We start from the raw sequence: 16,011 nt of genomic DNA, 5'->3' as shown, positions 1-16,011 counted from the left end.
TTAATTAACAAATTTTCCTTTTTAGTTTCTGATGCATCAAATACCAGTAGATATTGCTCACAAAAAAAATTTTTTGAGACGTCAGTGATTTGAGTGCAAAGCATCCTGAGGTCAAAACGTTTGAGAGCCGCTCTACTAAACCATGAGATGGGCTCTCTGTCGTTTTATCTTATTCAAACAAATTAAATATATTTGGGTTTAATCAAAATAAATGTTCTCTTTTATATTAAAGTATATATTCAGACTTGCATGATTCAAACTTGCATAATTATTGTGTCACCTTGTTAGAAAAAGATTAGGTGAATAGAAATTGTTTTAATTTTCATACTTCTTGAATGCATTGTAACATTGCATTTTAAAAACATCTAGTTATTATGATGTTTTCTTTTCTTTTTGGTCCAAAGTATCATCCTTTTCATTGCTTTCCAGATAGTTTGTAATTTACCTTTTATTTTTCTCTTCAATCTAAGACTTAAGATTTTTTAAAATTATTCTGCTTCTAATTTTAGTAGATAGTGATCACAGAATGTGGCCTACTAAGTCTGTCTCTTTAAAAACTTTTAAAGCTTTTCATATGGTTCTTTATCATTTAAGAAAATCAATTCTTTCTACAGAACAGTTGGACAAGCTGTGAAAAGCCCAGATAAACTACGTAAGGTGATCTATAGAAGAAAGAAAGTTCATCATCCTATTCAAAATCCTTGTTACAGAAAAAAGCAGTCCCCTAAAAGTGGGGGCTGTGTCATGGCAAATAAAGAAAATGAACTGGCTTGTGCAGGCCACCTCCCTGAAAAATTACGGCATGATAGTCGAACATATTTGATTAACTCCAGTGATTCTGGTTCTTCACAGACAGAAAGCCCATCATCAAAATATAGTGGCTTTTTTTCTGAGGTAAGCCATTAGATAAACTTAACTTTTTTTTTTTTAATTACTGGCTTTTTCCTTCCTGTAGTCTACTAGTAAAATAATTCACTGTTTATTGAATTCAGACTATTTGAGAGATTTTAACTCCCTGCAACAGTTTTCTAGATTAACAAAATTTGAATCTGTTGTTTATTCCTTTTTTCTAAGTTAGGGATGAAATGATTGACAAGCTGCTATAAATTTCCAGAATGGCAAGTTAGCCAGTAGAGATTTAAAGAAAGGGAAGAGATCAGAAATCTTGCATAAAAAGTGGACCACGGAGCCAGTTCTCCAGGCACATTTTGGTGGGCTGTCAAAATTGCCACTGGAAACTTTGTTTAGGCAAACCTGCTTAGTTTTGCTGCTCTTCTGGCTCAGGAGCAGCAGTTATTTGTTTGAACAGGCTTATGGGAATTATTTTGCATAGTAGAAATGTTCTAAAACTGGACCGTGGTGATGGTTGCACAACTCCATACATAAATTTATTTAAAATCTTTGAATTACTTTCAATACAAGAGTTTTATGGTAAATAAATTATAACTCAGGAAGACAAATTTTTTTTAAATGGTCATTTGAAAGAATGGTTTGATGAAAAATTTATAAACACATAAGTTTAAAATAATTAAAATTATTACATTTATTGTATATGTTGTAGAAAATAAACCTAAAGGAAACAGTTATCCATAAGCTTAACATCTGTAGATAGCAATGTTAAATTTTTGATGTCTCTTTTCATATACATATTGTTTGATAACTTTGTTTTTTATGTTTAATAAATTTTAATATTTTTCCATGTAATTAGATAGCATTTGTATGGTTTTTCCCTTCCAGTTTTACTGAGATATAATTGACATACAGCATTTGGTATACATATAATTATTTGAGTTAAATATGTCATGAAATGATCACCACATTAAGTTTAGCAAATATTCATCATGTATAGATAGAAAATTTTAGAAATGGAAAAAGAATTTTTTTTCTTGTGATGAGATCTCTTAGGATTTGCTCTCTTAACAGCTTTTATATATAACACACAGCAGTGTTCATTGTATTTACCAAATTATACATTACATTGCTAGTACTTAGAGCTGGAAGTTTGTACTTTTGACTGTCTTCATGCAGTTCCCTGTCAACCACTCATGCATGCCTCTGGTAGTCAGAAATCTGATCTTTTTCTGTGAGTTTATTTGTTTATGAGTTCAGTTCAGTCGCTCAGTTGTGTCTGACTCTTTGTGACCCCATGGACTGCAGCACGCCAGGCCTCCCTGTCCATCACCAACTCCCACAGTTTACCCAAACTCATATCCATCGAGTCAGTGATGCCATCCAACCATCTCATCCTCTGTTGTCCCCTTCTCCTCCTGCCCTCAATCTTCCCCAGCGTCAGGGTCTTTTCAAATGAGTCAGTTCTTTGCATCAGGTAGCCAAAGTATTGGAGTTTCCACTTCAACATCAGTCCTTCCAATGAACACTCAGGACTGATCTCCTTTAGATGGACTGGTTGGATCTCCTTACAGTCCAAGGGACTATCAAGAGTCTTCTCCAACACTGCAGTTCAAAAGCATCAATTCTTTGGCGCTCAGCTTCCTTTATAGTCCAACTCTCACATCCATACATGACTACTGGAAAAACCATAGCCTTGACTAGATGGACCTTTGTTGGCAAGTAATGTCTCTGCTTTTTAATATGTTGTCTAGGTTTGTCATAACTTTCCTTCCAAGGAGTAAGCATCTTTTCACTTCATGGCTGCAGTCACCATCTGCAGTGATGTTGGAGCCCCAAAAAATAAAGTCTCTCACTATTTCCACTCTTTGCCCATCTATTTGCCATGAAGTGATGGGACCGGATGCCATGATCTGAGTTTTCTGAATGTTGAGCTTTAAGCCAACTTTTTCACTCTCCTCTTTCACTTTCATCAAGAGCCTCTTTAGTTCTTCACTTTCTGCCATAAGGGTTGTGTCATCTGCATATCTGAGATTATTGATATTTCTCCTGGTAATCTTATTCCAGCTTGTGCTTCCTCCAGCCCAGCGTTCCTCCTGATGTACTCTGCGTATAAGTTAAATAAGCAGGGTGCAATATCCAGCCTTGGCGTACTCCTTTTCTTATTTGGAACCAGTCTGTTGTTCCATGTCCAATTCTAACTGTTGCTTCCTGACCTGCATACAGGTTTCTCAAGAGGCAGGTCAGGTGGTCTGGTATTCCCATCTCTTTCAGAAATGGGAATTTATGAGTTTATGCGTTTGTTTTTATATATAATAGACATACAACACTATGTTAATTACTGATATACAATGTAGTGGTTTGATATTGCTGTATATGTTGAAATGATTACCACGATAAGTCTAGTTGTCATCTGTCACCATACAAAGATATTACTGACTGAGCCACCAGGGAAGCCTAATTAATGGGGATACATAACGTTATAGTGCATGAATGTACCTTAATTTCTTAAACTATGATTTGGTAAGCTTAGTATTGTTTCTCTCTGACATGACAGTTCGAAAAACATTTTTTATGGCATACAAGCAAAAAAAAAACCTTTATATTAAAATCATCATAAGTATGTAGATGAATAAAAATGAACATCATATGTAGGATAATAATTACAAATAAATAATGTGAAAGAACAGTAAAAATCAAAGTGTTCCTAACTAAAACCATAATGATAACAAAAAAGGATTCCATTTGTCAGTGAAAATGTTCTTGTAAAAATAAGATCCCGGAGTAATAGAAAGTTAGTAATGCTAGGAGAGGTGAAGTAAGTGTCTGTAGTATCTGTGAGAAAAGAGCGAGCAAGGAGAATTTGACTTAGTAGTGAATTTTCATGAGCCCTGGAGAAACAGTTGGTACCTAAACCTTAGTGTTAGAATTGAGGGTCGCTGTCATACTAATTCATTCACAAATATGTATTTGATGGCTCCCTGCTGTGCAGTGTATTCTGAGGCTCTGAGAAACAGATTGGTGGGTGAAAAACAGACACTGCCCCTTCTTTCATGTAGTTATAGAAGTGATGAAACTAACACAGATTAGAAAATCAAAGAAACTACATACCCTGATCCAGAAATATGGCCTAGATTGGGACCTGCATTGGATACTCAGTTGAACTGAGGCAGTAAACATTCTTAGTGAAAATGCCTTTTTTAAAAAAAAGCTTCAGTTGTACATTTGTATTAGTGCCACATTTTTTTGTGTGTGGCATTTTTAAAGGCCTCCCTTTTACTTAGCTTCCATTTTGACTGCTTTCCACAAACCTTCATTAACCCTGTGCTTGCTTAACTAATAGGTTTATTAATTGTTCTTTTGTTGTTTCAGACTTTTTTTTCCTGATTGGCTAGTGCCTTCTCTGAAAACCTAAATTTAAAAGTGATGCTATATTATTTTGTCTAAGTTCAAATATACACAGCCTTTGCACTGCTAGGTATATACCCAAGAGAATTGAAAAGGCCGCACAGATACTCATCAGATACTCATAACACTTTTTAATAACCCCAAGTGGAAACCATCCAGTTGTTCATCACCTGACTTGGATAAATAAAATCTCATAGGCCATATAATAGAATATTATTTGATCATTAAAAATGAGTAAAATCCCAGTATATGCTACACTCTATATAAATCTTGAAAACATCTCTGTGAAAGAAGCCACACATTAAAGAAGGTCATATGTTATATGATTCAGTTTATGTGAATCATCCAAATTAGGCACAGCTCAGTTGGTAAAGAATCTGCCTGCAATGCAGGAGACCCCGGTTTGATTCCTGGGTCGGGAAGATCTGCTGGAGAAGGGATAGGCTACCCACTCCAATATTCTTGGGCTTCCCTGCTGGCTCAGCTGGTAGAGAATCCACCTGTAATGTGGGAGACCTAGGTTCGATCCCTGGGTTAGGAAGATCCCCTGGATAAGGGAAAGGCTACCCATTCTGGTATTCTGGCCTAGAGAATTCCATGGACTGTATAGTCCATGGGGTTGCAAGGAGTCAGACATGACTGAGTGACTTTCACTTTCATAGAGACAGCAAATAGACTAATAGTTGTGAATAGCTGGAGAGAGGGGAGAATGGAGTCCAGGGTTTCTTTTGGAAGTGATGAGAAGGTTCTAAAATTCATTGTGGTGGTGCTTGCACAACTCTGTGAATGTACTAAAAATTACTAAATTGTGCATTTTAAATGGTCAATTTATGTTATATGAATTGTAGCTTAATCTGTTATTGAAAAAAATTGGATCTAGCTATTCCAGCTCTAAAATTAATCCTACAGAAGTTTTTGTACAAGTGTCCATATTTACATACATAAGGTGTTCATTGATGCACAGTTTTAGTAGGGAAATACCAGAATCAGTCTAAAATTGTGGTTCATAAAGACTGGCCAATATGTAATTGTTTCTTAAAAATGAGACTGATTTATGTGTTGTTTTTTTCCTTCAAAAAGCATTTTTATTTCACATTTTGATACATACTACATCTGGAGTTTTAAGTTTTTTTATGTTAGGAAGTAGTGTCAACATTCATTGTTTTCCAAATGGATATTCAACTTATCTATTAAGAAATTTTTAAAATTATATTTATGTGATGTTTGTCATAAATTGTTAGTTGTATATACATTTGTCTGTATCTGAAGTTTCTTTAACATGCTATTATTTGTCTATCTTCTTGTCAGTGTCACACTATTTCAGTTGCTATGGTTTTGTAATATATTTTGATGTTATTGTTTAGTAACTAAGTCATGTCTGATTCTTTCGCAACCCCATGGACTGTAGCCCACTAGGCTCCTCTGTCCATGCAATTTTCTAGGAAGAATAGTGAAGTGGTTGCCATTTCCTTCTCTAGTGATCTGTTTTGATATTGAAAAAAATCTTTCATATTATTTAAGTGAAAAAACAGTTCTCAAAAATATAAATATTAGAATATTTTAATTTTTTACCTGCCTAATTTGTTTTTGTCTAGAAAGTGGTTTGAAAGATACTTACCAGTATGTTAACAGTGATTACTTCTCAGGAGTTAAATAAATATTTTTGTGGATAAGTAGAAAATACTTATAAAGTTTTGTGCTACTTGAACTTTTTGCAACAGGAATGTGTTACCTTAATTATATAGAAAAAAATGAATGAATTTAAATCTTGTCATAAAACTGAATTTTTGTGATTCCCTATTCATCCTAATTAGTTGATAATGACTAGCCTGTATGGTTACCTTTTCCTTTAATTCACATTATAAATTAAATCCTAGGTTTGTAGGTGAGTAAAAATAATTTATTCTATGAATTATTGAGATTTAAAAGGAAATAGTAACAAATAAGAAAAAGTATTGATAAAAAATTAACAGGTCCTAAATTGTTTCAAATCATTTGTTTACTATGTTCACTGCAATATTTCTTTTTGTGGACCAGTAAAAGGAATTACCTTTGCTTAATTTTAAAATATGTTTACCAGAATAATTTAATTGAAAAAGATGATTTTATGTCATACCTTGATGTGCTTTTTAACAAATTAGATTATTGCCTTTCAGGTTTCTCAGGACCATGAAACAATGGCACAGGTTTTGTTCAGCAGGAATTTGAGATTGAATGTAGCTTTAACTTTCTGGAGAAAGAGAAGTATTAGTGAACTTGTAGCATATTTGGTAAGGTAAGTGTGACCCTTAATGATTTTGTTCAGTAAAAGTTATTTCCAATGTATTATCTCTTCTTTTTTATGCTATATTGGTTAAAGTTTTACACTTCCTATATTTAGCTTCATAGTGACAATATGTTTTAAATTATATTTATCTACAGTCTAATTAACCAAAATACAGAAAACTGTTTGTTTTATCATATTGAACAAACATTTTACCTTCTCTGACTAAGATTCTTATCTATAAAACTAAGAGATACCATTATGCAAAAACCAACCTTTCAGTAAAAATTTTAAACATTACCTTCTCACTGTATTTGTCTCCACAAATGTTACCTTGGTGAGGCCTTCCTTGACCACCTTACTTAAATAGATATATTTTTTCACTCTCTATCCCTCTTTTCCATTTTATTTTTTCCACAGTACTTCTCAGCATCAGCATGCTTTATGTACTTGATTTGTTTATTGTCTGTTGCTGCCCTCTCCACCCTCCTCCCATACTCACACACGCATTGAAAAATAAGCCCTGTCTCTCTGTTCACTGGTATATCCCTAACACTTGACTCATCATAGACACTCAGATCATTTGTTCAGTGAGTAAATTTCTCAAAAGCAGTGTGATGGTTATAATATAAAAGGAAATAAGGAAATCAGCTCTCTTTAAGCAGTTTTGTTCTCACAGGATAGAGGACCTTGGAGTTGTGGTGGATTGCCTTCCCGTGCTCACCAATAGGTAAGAAGACTAGTTTTCAGAAATAAAAGGAAGTTTAAAGAAGAACAGATTACAACCTGTTCATATTTTTATAAATTAGTATTTATATATTTTAGTTTACAGGAAGAAAAACAGTACATCTCACTTGGCTGCTGTGTAGATTTGTTGCCTCTAGTAAAGTCACTACTTAAAAGCAGATTTGAAGAGTAAGTGCTAATCTGAATCTCAATTCATTTTTCTCTTTCATCATCCTTGATTTTGTGCCTTAGAAGTACATAATGGTAGATTGAGCTCCCTGAGACATATGTGGTTTCTGTTTTAAGAATATAGACTGACTAAAGAACACTTAGAAAATTATCTATAAACATGTTACATAAAATGCAGTTTGGTGAAAGTAGTGAAAAATTAATTTATAAAGGTGTGTCTGTGTATTTTTTAATCAGTGTGTATGCATATTTGTGTGTATGTGTGTGTATGCATTTTTTGAGGCAGGTAGAGTATCATCTTTTCTAAAAGGTTTCTTGGATGAAAACACTTGAATTTTGTAACAAAATGTCATTTCAGGTATATAATAGTTGGTTTAAACTGGCTTCAAGCAGTCATAAAAAGATGGTGGTCAGAACTATCATCCAAAACAGAAATTGTGAATGATGGGTGAGTATACCTTTAGAGATAAACTTGTGTTACTAAAGACTTTTTTTTTTAGGAAAGTAGCTTGATTAACTTAGGTGATAATTTTATTTTATGATTATCAGTTGTTCATTTGCTAAGTTGTGTTCAACTCTTTGCAACCCCATGGACTGCAGCACTCCAGGCTTCCCTGGTCTTCACTATATCCCAGAGTTTGCTCAAATTCATGTCAGTGATGCCATCCAACCATCTCATCCTCTGTCACCCCCTTCTCCTGCCTTCGGTCTTTCCCAGCATCAGGGTCTTTTCCAGTGAGTTGGTCTTTCACATTAGGTGGCCAGTGTATTGGAGCTTCAACTTTATTATCAGTCCTTCCAGTGAATATTTAGGGTTGATTTCCACATTTCGAAAGCATCAATTCTTCAGCACTTAGCCTTTTTTATGGTAGACACTCATACACAACTACTGGAAAAACCATAGTTTTGACTGTATGGACCTTTGTTAGCAAAGTGATATCTCTGTTTTTTAATATACTTTCTAGGTTTGTCATAGCTTGTCTTCCAAGGAGCGAGTGTCTTAATTTCTTGGGCTGCAGTTGCCATCCTCAATGATTCTGGAGCCCAAGAAAATAAACTCTACCACTGTTTCCAGTTTTTCCCTATCTATTTGCCATGAAGTGTTGGGACCAGATGCCATGATCTTAGTTTTTTGAATGTTGAGTTTTAAGCCAGCTTTTTCACTCTCCTCTTTCACTTTCATCAAGAGGCTTTTTAGTTCCTCTTTGCTTTCTGCCATTAGAATGGTATCATCTGCGTACCTAAGGTTGTTTCTTCTGGCAATTTTGATTCCAGTTTGTGATTCATGCAGCCTGGCATTTTGCATGATGTGCTCTGCATAGAAGTTAAATAAGCAGGGTGACAGTATACAGCCTTGACATACTCCTTTTTCCAGTTTTGAATGAGTCTGTTTTCCGTGTCCGGTTAAAAATGCTGCTTCTTGACCTTCATAAAGCTTTCTAAGAAGGCAGGTAAGGTGGTCTGGTATTCTCATCTCAAAGAATTATCCACAGTTTGTTGTAATCCACACAGTCAAAGGCTTTAGCATGGTCAGTGAAGCAGATTGTCAGTATATAGTACTTATTCTCTTCATTTTCAGAGAAATAATAAATTGGGATACCATTCATATTTCGAATGTTACATGTGAAAGTTGAATTCCAGAGCCCAATAATCCCCTGTGTCTATTGTTCTGGCAGAACCATACCCTTTTGGAAGGCAAAAGCACAGACTTACATCCATTATATATATTTTGGGAGGCAAAAGCACAGACATATCCATTATAAAGTAGTGAGAGACAAAACCTTTATATCCGTTATAAAGGAGTGAGAGAGAGAAAAAGAGATGACCTTTGGTGGAGTAAAATTGAGACCCAGAAATGGAGTCATCCTGGAGGCGTGCTTTGGCTATCTGGATCAGATAGCCAAAGGACATTAACATAAGAATCCAGTGTGGATGATTACAGTTCTAAAAACTGAATTATAATCATAGTTTGAGTATTGTCTTGATGTGAAAGTGTGTGGGTGTTCTCCCAAATGAGCCAGATTATCATGAAACTACAATATATATATATATATATATCCCAACAGTCTCCTTTCAGTCCATAATTTGCTTTCTAGGCTCTCAGAATTTCCCCACTTCATACCCAAAAACTGGATGTCCAAATGTCCCAAATGCCTCATTGTTTTCTTGCTTGCTTTAACAACTGAGTAACCTTTAATTTCCATGATTGACATGTACTAATTTAAAGAGTTGCTTGACTTCAAATGGTATAATTTTATCCTGAAGAAGACTTGAACATTTTAAAGCTGTTTTCATTAAGTATATTAGCTACCAAACTCCATAACTCACTATATTTGTATTTTTTCTTCTTTTTTTCTCCTAGAAATATTCAGATTTTAAAACAGCAATTAAGTGGGTTGTGGGAACAGGAAAACCATCTTACTTTGGTTCCAGGATATACTGGTAATATAGCCAAGGTAATCTATATTTAAGCTTAACTAAAACTTTGGGATAATATAATAGTATTATGCAGTCATAAATGAACTCATTTGAATGTCCAGTTAAGTACTACTCTAATAAGGTCTAAAGTCAGTTTCATATTTATAAACACTTAAGGTGCTCTGGATATGAATATGACTTTGGCAAGGAACATAAGAATTAGTCATTGAATGTGTTTCATATATAGCAATATATGCTAGTAGGTATTTAATGACCTTCCTCCAATTACAGAAAAATATTTGGAAAAAAGTTAAGAACCCAGGTTAGGAAGGCATCTGAAACGGCAGTGATACTCAGGAAGCAAGGGGTGAGGAACATAGTCAAATAGTTTGGTAATATTTTTAACTTGGCTTTTGCTAATGCCATACTTTTAGGGGAAAGTTAAATTGTTCAAATCACAATATGAATTTGACATCATTCTTTATTGATTTGCTTGATCTTAAAGGAAAAAGTACATTACTAATTTGGATTTTAATATTTAGACTCCAGAAAACATTGGTAGTTAAAATATAATTGCAAAAGTAAATCATTATTAAAAAATATTTCCACCCTTACATTGGGCATACTGCTATCATATAAATGGGCATTAAGCCAGAAATAAAACAACTTCCTCTGGTTTAAAAAATATGATATTCTTTAAAAAAGGATTTATGTCTCAGACTGACATATAAAATTTTTCTTGAAATACCTTCATGAAAAGAAGGATAATCTTGTATCAAGCAAATATGTTATACCAATGTGTATAGTTTTACTCTGTAGAATTCTTAATGATGAAAATGTTATGAACAGAACCAATTTCCTAAAGTTTTTAAATTATTATTTGTTTTTATTTTGTTAACAGGAGGGAAAATGAAGTAAAAGTTGATAGAAAATAGAATACATGATATATCACATTATTCTGAAAGTACCTTGTATTCTTAGTAGTAGAACTGAAAGATTATTTCTTTAGAAATTTGCAAGGTACTGTGTTTGTTATTATAAACAATATTGAGTAATTAAAAGTTCTGTGAAGTTCCTTAAGCCATGATAAAACCTCCTTAACAATATTATACCCTCACTGTAATTTTTTGAGGGTAGAAGTCAGAATGGCCATCATCAAGCTGGCCTGGCATTTATTTAGCACTGAAGGAACTGCTGTGAATGATATAATGATCTTGCTTAGCTATAAAAGCAGAGTTGTTTGATAACAGAAGCTACAACATTCCCTAAGCACTTTGCAAACACTTCCTGAGCACATGCTATGTGCTACCAAAGTGCGGATAAAATGTTGAGTAGGGCAGATCTTTTGCACTCAGAGGGTCACTAAGGCAAAACAAGTGACAAAGAGGGAGAAGAAAATGGGGTGTGTATATGTGTATTTACAGTACTGGCTAATGAAATGTTTCTGTTTTATTCTCCAAGGATGTCGATGCTTATTTATTACAGTTGCATTGAGAGACTTCATCTGTAGCATTTGGCTATTCAAAACATCCTTGGACTACATGATTTCCCCAAAAATATCTCATCTGAGAACTGTGAACTATGGAAGAAATCAAAACCATTTTTTCCTTTAAAGAAACGTATGATGAAACCACTAATGAAATGCTACCGATCTCCTTCACATTGAAGTGGAAAAAGATCCAAGAGGAGCAGCTTCAGCTTTGGTGCGGTGGAAGTGCACTAGGAAGGTCGTTCACCTTTGCTGTGTTCAGGTTTATGTGGTTATTTGGTAACATGTTTAAGAGCTACTGGGTCTTCATGCAATCCTGCATAAGAATATAATTTATACTATGTGGAAAATAAGACAGGACTTACTACTAGGAATCACAGAGACCAATCATCGTTACTTTTTTTTTAAGATTGTGTTTTATAAGAAAACACTTAAATGTGTGCAGCTACTATTTTCTTATGTTGAAAAGACTTTGAAAGTTTAAACCATTATAGCAAATAATCAGTACTAAAAGTTTTTTGTTCACACTGAGATACTGTGTATGCAAAATGCCTTAATTATTAATAAGCCAACGTGTATGATACCAATATCTGTTTAAGAAAATTAAAAGCAACCATGCTTCTGGCATGATAAAATCATGGAATTAAATCAGGGGTTTCCATTCATGTAGAATGTTGTTAAAACTTATTCCACACTACTCTTAAAACTTGAGAATATTTTTAGTATCTCTGATTTTTTTTTTGCCAGAATCATGTCATATATGTATGTATGTGTTACTCCTATATATAAGAAAAAGGTGAATCTGTATTTGTATGAATGCTTAACTGGAAATGTCTATGGAATTGACTAATTTATATTCACTTTTTATTGTATATAGATATCTGATATTTTCAGTTCTGTATCATTTAAGTTTTCTTCATTTGAGTAAATTCACTAAATATTTCTATTTTTTGCTTTTTCAAGTTCTGATTTTATATGAATTCTACTTTTTTTTCACTACATATGTTTAAAGAATTATATACAATGCTTTAGAAATGTTTACACTTAGTGCTGACCTTGTATTTTAAATTCCAGTACTTTACTACCTCCTCCAAAGGTTGGTATGAAATGCCAGCAGACTGTATGAGGTCTCTCTTTTATTTTAATACCAGTTTTAGTATCAGAGAACCCACTTCTGGAATGTCTTAACAGCTGCATACATTACCTTGAAAGTTATTGGGGTTTAAATACCACTGTTGGTGGTTCGCATATCGTCTCATCTTTAATAAGCCTGAGAGGCATCTGAACAAAAACTTTTAGGAGTTGAATTTCTGTGCAGTAATCCTTTTAAGCACTTGAATGTAAATCTTTAGCATTTACCCAATTAGCCACTACTAATGTGAATCTGAAACACGCATCTTCTTACTTTAAAAATGTTTTTTCACCGAGTTCTTTTTTGTGTAGCTATATTTTACATAGCTATGTATTCCTCATAGTGAACATCAGTTGTAGTAATTAATTATTCTCTAAAGATTTTAGATTAGAATAATTTCAGGTTACTGCATTTCTGGGTTTTGAAAGTTGAGTTATTTAAGAAGTCATTTTTCAGGGGGTGGAAATTTGAATTGTAAACCTGCATCATCTCTGTGAAACCTTAAGATGATGAAATATAACCTTTCTTTGTTCCTGTTCCTTTAGTTTTCACTCTCTTACAGTTTCAACCAGTTAATACAGTTGGTACATGGTGCTAATGAGGCTAAAGACAGGACTTCACTCCTTTTAAGTGTTTGTTAACACTTACACAGAACTATTCATGGCTACAGATTGCACCTTAAGCATACATCTAACAAATTCACCTCTTGTTCACAAGGAAGATGGTGTGTACAAAATAACACAGACCCTTCAGTGGAAAGATAATTCAAATAATTGGCACATAGGAAACTATAGACTTTTAATCTAATATTTAAAATAATGTAATGTCTAAAATTTATGTCACTATAGTTTTCTCTGGTTAAGATCAATGGCTAAACAGTGTCTTCTGAAAACCAAACTTGAATTAATCAAACTTCAGTAAAAATTAGGTACAAACAACAAATAAAACAGTAAGAAAAGGTATTATCTTGTTAATGCGTTGGTACAAATACAAATGAAATATAGTAAGAAAAAGTATTTCCCTGTTATGTTGAATTTGAGTTTCTTAAAGGATAGTAGATAATACTTCATTTTTACATATTCAGAGCTATATGAGGCAGCAGTCTTTAGCTCATAAATACTATTCAGTGGCCCACACTCCCAATTTCTGTTCTTGGCCTTTGCAGTTTACCTTAGTACCTACCTCTCTCTGTTATTGGGTTATGATTAGTATTAGGTGATTTTAAGACTCTCGGATAAAAGATAAGTACATATTGTTGAACCCTTACATTGCTATCAAGTCCTTCTCATGCTGTTTAATCAGAACAGTGTTGATCTCCAGAAAGAGCCAAAGAAAGTGTTTACAAAGTATTTTGGCTGTTGTATTGACCTAGATTAGAACAATTGCTATCTGTCATCACTCTTGTTGCTGTGCTGCTAAGCAATATAACTGAAGGACTACCCAACGTCTCTATGCCTTTCTCTTCTACCTTATTCAGTTTTTTTGAGATGATAGAGGGTTATAATCAAGTAATTTGCTTCTCCTAGAGGTAAAGTAAATGATTTGATAATGAGTGTTCAGAGAAAAGTTAAAAGTTAGGAAGCAAGCATTTTCCAATGGTTTTAAAAACATCTTTTGGCGGTGATTTCAAAGGTAATTGACATACATTATTTACATGTATCCTGAGGTGCGAGAATTTGGATATAAATATCTGTACCCACTTTGAATCATTAATATCAGCACTGAACTTGAAGGGCCACTGAGGAATTAAATCCTAATGCCCCTAAGTATATGTGGTATGTGTCTTGTCCTAACCTTAAAAATGGTTGTGTGGCTTCAAAGCTATATATTTGGACTTTGAAATAATTTCCTCAAACTTAGACCATTTCTATATTTGACAAGTTGTTGATATAATTAATATCAATGGAATCTAATTTGAGTAATGATTATTAGCTGTTAAATGCTGATAATAGAAATTATATTTAAATGTTTATTTAGTTACTTAAGGAGTTTGATAAAACAAAATTTAAGCTAACATTTTGGTAGTCATTCCCAGTTATTTTTTCTTCCTATTTAAGAACAAAATGGTAATGTTAGTTGCCTTTTTTGATTTAAAGAAAAAAAACTAGAATCACAAACAGTTGACTCAACTGGAATTTGGATGCACTACTTATCTTTCAACACAGACTTTTATTTTCTAAATTATTTCGGATGAAAATAGTATTGCTGGACATTTTGGTAGGTATTGACTTCTATGTTATTCTTTCGCCCTTAATTTTTAATTCTTCTAGCTGTGGAAATTGTCATAGAACTTTGTGACACACTATTCCCCCTCCTTTTTTATTCTGTAACAGGCATATAGAATAAAAATTCATCCTGAAACACTGTATGGTTCTAATGTGTAATATGACTTGATTGATTCAGTAACAGCACCAAGGATAACGATAAGAATAAATACTGCATATCATATATCCAGTATATGAGTGCATTTTCCAAAAATGTACTTAATATTTAAAATTATGGTAGTCATCATAATTTTCTCTGAGTCAGATCATTGAATTGACAGTAAATGCTAAAATCAAACTTTACTAAAAATTAAGTACAGTTACAAATGAAACAGTATATAACACAGTATTTACTTTTATAGACTGTACTCATAAAACAGGAAAAGACATTGTTACTAAGTATCAGTAGTTCTGTGAAAGGGCAGCCCCACAGCTGCCAGTTATTTTTTATAGCAATGCTTATTATATATTCTTTGATATGAAGAGTTACTATTCTCTGAACTGTGACGTTTTCTCTTGGGAGATGCTGAGTCTAGATAAGCAGTCAGCCTCTGAACATGCTTGAACTACTGTTCAAGTTCTGTGCTTTACAGTATTCTGTATTTTCATTCAGATTTAAACCAGGATTTCTTTTTTTCAATATCCTAGACCTGGTCAAGACCATTGTGACACTCTGGATTTGCACAAAAGCTAAGAAGAGTTGATCCAGATATTTTCTAGGGTAAGAAAGTTGTTGTGGGAGTCATAAAAAATACCAAATTTCTAGAGTTAACTTGCTTCTAGAATTATTGTATTGCACTTATCAAGCAAACTTGCAACTTGGGGCCTGGATGGGAATTAGTCTTCACGTTCCAAAAATCAGAAGCAGAGTTTGCGTCCATTTACTTTTCTACTTTCATTTGAGAAAGAAAGTAAAGGGAGAAGAGAAGAAAGAAAAATTGCAAAAAACTTCATGAGACCTCTGTGTCAGTCATTTGAACAGGTGAAAGAGGACCCACCTCGGCTCCCATTGCCCTGCAGTGCATTCACTGTTTCCTCTCTGTACAACTGAAGTCTGGCCTCAACAACAGCAAGAGAAATGCAAGTTAATGCCTCTCTTTCAGGCAGATTCTAAAGCTTACAAGAGGTTTTTAAAGATGCTTATTTTTTCCCCTTAGCCATCCAGATTCCTTTTCCCTTAGAGGACAAGAAACCAGTGAAGGAAGAAACCAGTTCATCTCTCAGTTTCCTCTTTTGGAGACCTCCCTGCCTCTCTCTTAGACATTGGTATCCT

General features: G+C 33.8%; 1 protein-coding gene across 2 annotated transcripts in view; it reads left to right on the top strand.

The window, feature by feature from the left end:
• KATNBL1 (katanin regulatory subunit B1 like 1) overlaps nt 1–14,916 on the top strand; it is a 50,676-nt gene extending 35,760 nt beyond the window's left edge. Inside the window, exons 4-10 of one of the 2 annotated variants that reach the window (XM_061157651.1) lie at nt 615–894; nt 6,414–6,532; nt 7,200–7,250; nt 7,346–7,435; nt 7,794–7,883; nt 9,798–9,891; nt 11,315–14,916. In XM_061157651.1, coding sequence (XP_061013634.1) covers nt 615–894; nt 6,414–6,532; nt 7,200–7,250; nt 7,346–7,435; nt 7,794–7,883; nt 9,798–9,891; nt 11,315–11,347 — 757 coding nt within the window. In that variant the 3' untranslated portion in view covers nt 11,348–14,916. The remainder of the gene's footprint in view (nt 1–614; nt 895–6,413; nt 6,533–7,199; nt 7,251–7,345; nt 7,436–7,793; nt 7,884–9,797; nt 9,892–11,314) is intronic. The other variant, XM_061157650.1, reaches the window with a different exon arrangement.
• The last annotated feature ends 1,095 nt before the right edge of the window (nt 14,917–16,011 follow it).

The sequence above is a fragment of the Dama dama genome, chromosome 12, assembly GCF_033118175.1.
Source record: "Dama dama isolate Ldn47 chromosome 12, ASM3311817v1, whole genome shotgun sequence".
NCBI lineage: Eukaryota > Metazoa > Chordata > Mammalia > Artiodactyla > Cervidae > Dama > Dama dama.
This window is presented reverse-complemented; position numbering and strand designations above follow the sequence as displayed.